The sequence below is a fragment of the Dreissena polymorpha genome, chromosome 10, assembly GCF_020536995.1.
Source record: "Dreissena polymorpha isolate Duluth1 chromosome 10, UMN_Dpol_1.0, whole genome shotgun sequence".
NCBI lineage: Eukaryota > Metazoa > Mollusca > Bivalvia > Myida > Dreissenidae > Dreissena > Dreissena polymorpha.
The window spans coordinates 88,433,803-88,435,925 of record NC_068364.1 but is presented as its reverse complement, the minus strand read 5'-3'; the positions used below and the strand labels follow the sequence as shown (position 1 = coordinate 88,435,925).

Sequence of the window (2,123 nt, the reverse complement as noted above, 5' to 3'; positions counted from 1 at the left end):
CCTATTAACAAATAAAATTTATAGGCCCCAGGAACTTGGCATTATGTTCAATACTGAAATAGAGGAGACATCATGCCATGGCTTTCTCATGATTGACACGGCAAACTCGAGGAACTGGGGACTTGGCTCTAGTGAGCGGCTAAAATGTGACTCGTGCTCGTATGTAAGCCCGCACTATAGGCTGTATGAGGAGTTGGAAACCGGCAAACGGGGCAGAAAACCTGCCAAAATCAGTGTCGGCTTACAAACAGGTCTCATGACCACTCCCATATCCAAAACTGACATGAGTCGCAATTTGGCACACGTTAATATTGCCCCCCCCCCAATGTATCCGCGATGCATCGGGCTGCCGGTAACGTGTCTGAGGCAATGGTAGCCCTCAATGAGAAAGACATGCATGACATAAGGGAAAAGATCAAGCAGGACAATAGGCTGTGTGGATTAAAGGATGGAACCAAAGTGAATGTGGAGGGTGACACTTGCTATAACAACCCACTGTTCAACTCTGGTGGACACACCCCGTTCCAAGGTGGTACGATTGCGGTTACAACCATGTGCGAAAACAACACCCGGTCCAAAAGGATCATTGGTGTTCATGTCGCTAACAAGTTATGCATGGTTGCCAGCCGCCTTCGTAACCAAGGAATTGCAGTGGATTGTCCAAATCATGACGGAAAATGTACGGCAAACATGTCTGAGACGGGCGTTATTGGGAACGAAGAAAAGTGTAACGAGCAGGTTGCCCGGAAAATTTACACAGACCTTAACATAGCCTTACTCACTGGGGATGGTGACTCAAAGGGCCACAGTGGGGTTGATAAGGCTCAGGTCCAGAAAACAGTTCACTTCAAAGATTTGAGGCACTTAGGTAACTCTCTGAAGAGAGCTATCAATAAGGCTCAATTTAGCAGTGGAATGTTTGCTGAACCCGCTTCGAAGAGAGCAAACTTTCAAAACAGGTTTGCTCTGTCAATCCGAGCACGATGCATGTCTGAGTTGACAAGAGCACACAAAAAATACAAAGGTAATATAAAGGAAATTAAAAATCATATGCCCAAAGTAATTTCAAGTATTATTTTATGCTACAAGGGCTACTGTGGAGCATACTGCTCAAAGCATAGTTTGGCCTGTCGTGGTTCTGCTGGCGGCAAGAACAAAGCAAAGTTATATCTGCCAGAGAACTGTAAGCTCAAGATAGCAATATCTGAGGAAGCTCTGCTTAAGACATGCATCCAAATTATACTTGGTCCTGAAAGCATTGACAGTACAAGGCTTCAGACCTCAACCCAAAAGTGTGAGGCTGTCAATCGCGCTTACCAGACCGCAATGCCCAAGCCAGTGACTTTCTCCCGTAACTGCACAGGCCGCATCCACAGCACAATCCTTAAGCTCAAGCATCTGCCTGACTCTGCAATAGTAAATCTGAATTTACAGGTGCTCATTTGTCTTAAGGTTCTAGGGTTATTGCCTATCTTCTTAAAAGCAAACATAATGACATGCTAAAGAAGACATGTGCATTTCAGAGAAGACTTAAGGCTGTCCGGTACTTGGCTAGGAAAAGGCGCTATGCTCTTCACTCTGAAATTGATTATACTGAGGGCTTGACAGATCCAAAGCCAGATTTTAGTGACATCTCACAGCTAAATGACCACAGCTTCAGCTAAATAAGCTTCATAAATAGAAAAGAAAGTTACTTTTCTGAAGAACTAGTGCTACTAACTCATCGGCTATGTTGCTCCACTGGCCGCAAGTCTGTAAATAGTGTACATATGTAAATAGGTAGTCTACTGCATGCACCGCACCCATATATCCACTGTAAATACACAACTTAGTAAGTGCTTTTACCAGAAAACAGAAATTCATGTTTAAATTTAACAATCAGGATAATGATGCCCATTTAAATCATGTCCAATGCACCGGTCAGAGCAAGACAGCCGCTGATTGTTCACTATCTGCGGCTCAAGGGACAAATGGTCAGGCCTTCAACAAAGAGAAAAATGGCATAAATGAGATACATGTATGCTATTTGGCATATATGGCATCTTGTGTTCCACCTGAAACTTCAATCTATGGACATAATAATATTTACTAACAAGATCTGTTGGAAGGTTAACCCTTATCCT

The 2,123-nt window shown here is 43.5% G+C and overlaps 1 protein-coding gene across 1 annotated transcript; it reads left to right on the top strand.

The window, feature by feature from the left end:
• Positions 1–336: 336 nt before the first annotated feature.
• LOC127849315 (uncharacterized) lies at positions 337–1,664 on the top strand. Its single transcript, XM_052382034.1, has 3 exons — positions 337–959; positions 1,266–1,434; positions 1,524–1,664. Exons 1-3 carry the CDS (start codon positions 337–339, stop codon positions 1,662–1,664), a joined length of 933 nt encoding a protein of 310 aa, XP_052237994.1.
• Positions 1,665–2,123: the final 459 nt, after the last annotated feature.

Bases quoted from the DNA above. Each gene is read 5' to 3' on its own strand.
- LOC127849315 (XM_052382034.1), top strand. From the start codon at position 337: ATGCATCGGGCTGCCGGTAACGTGTCTGAGGCAATGGTAGCCCTCAAT. The intron at 960-1,265 runs GTTTGCTCTGTC...AAGCATTGACAG, and splicing joins AGAGCAAACTTTCAAAACAG to TACAAGGCTTCAGACCTCAA. The intron at 1,435-1,523 runs GTGCTCATTTGT...TGTGCATTTCAG, and splicing joins TAGTAAATCTGAATTTACAG to AGAAGACTTAAGGCTGTCCG.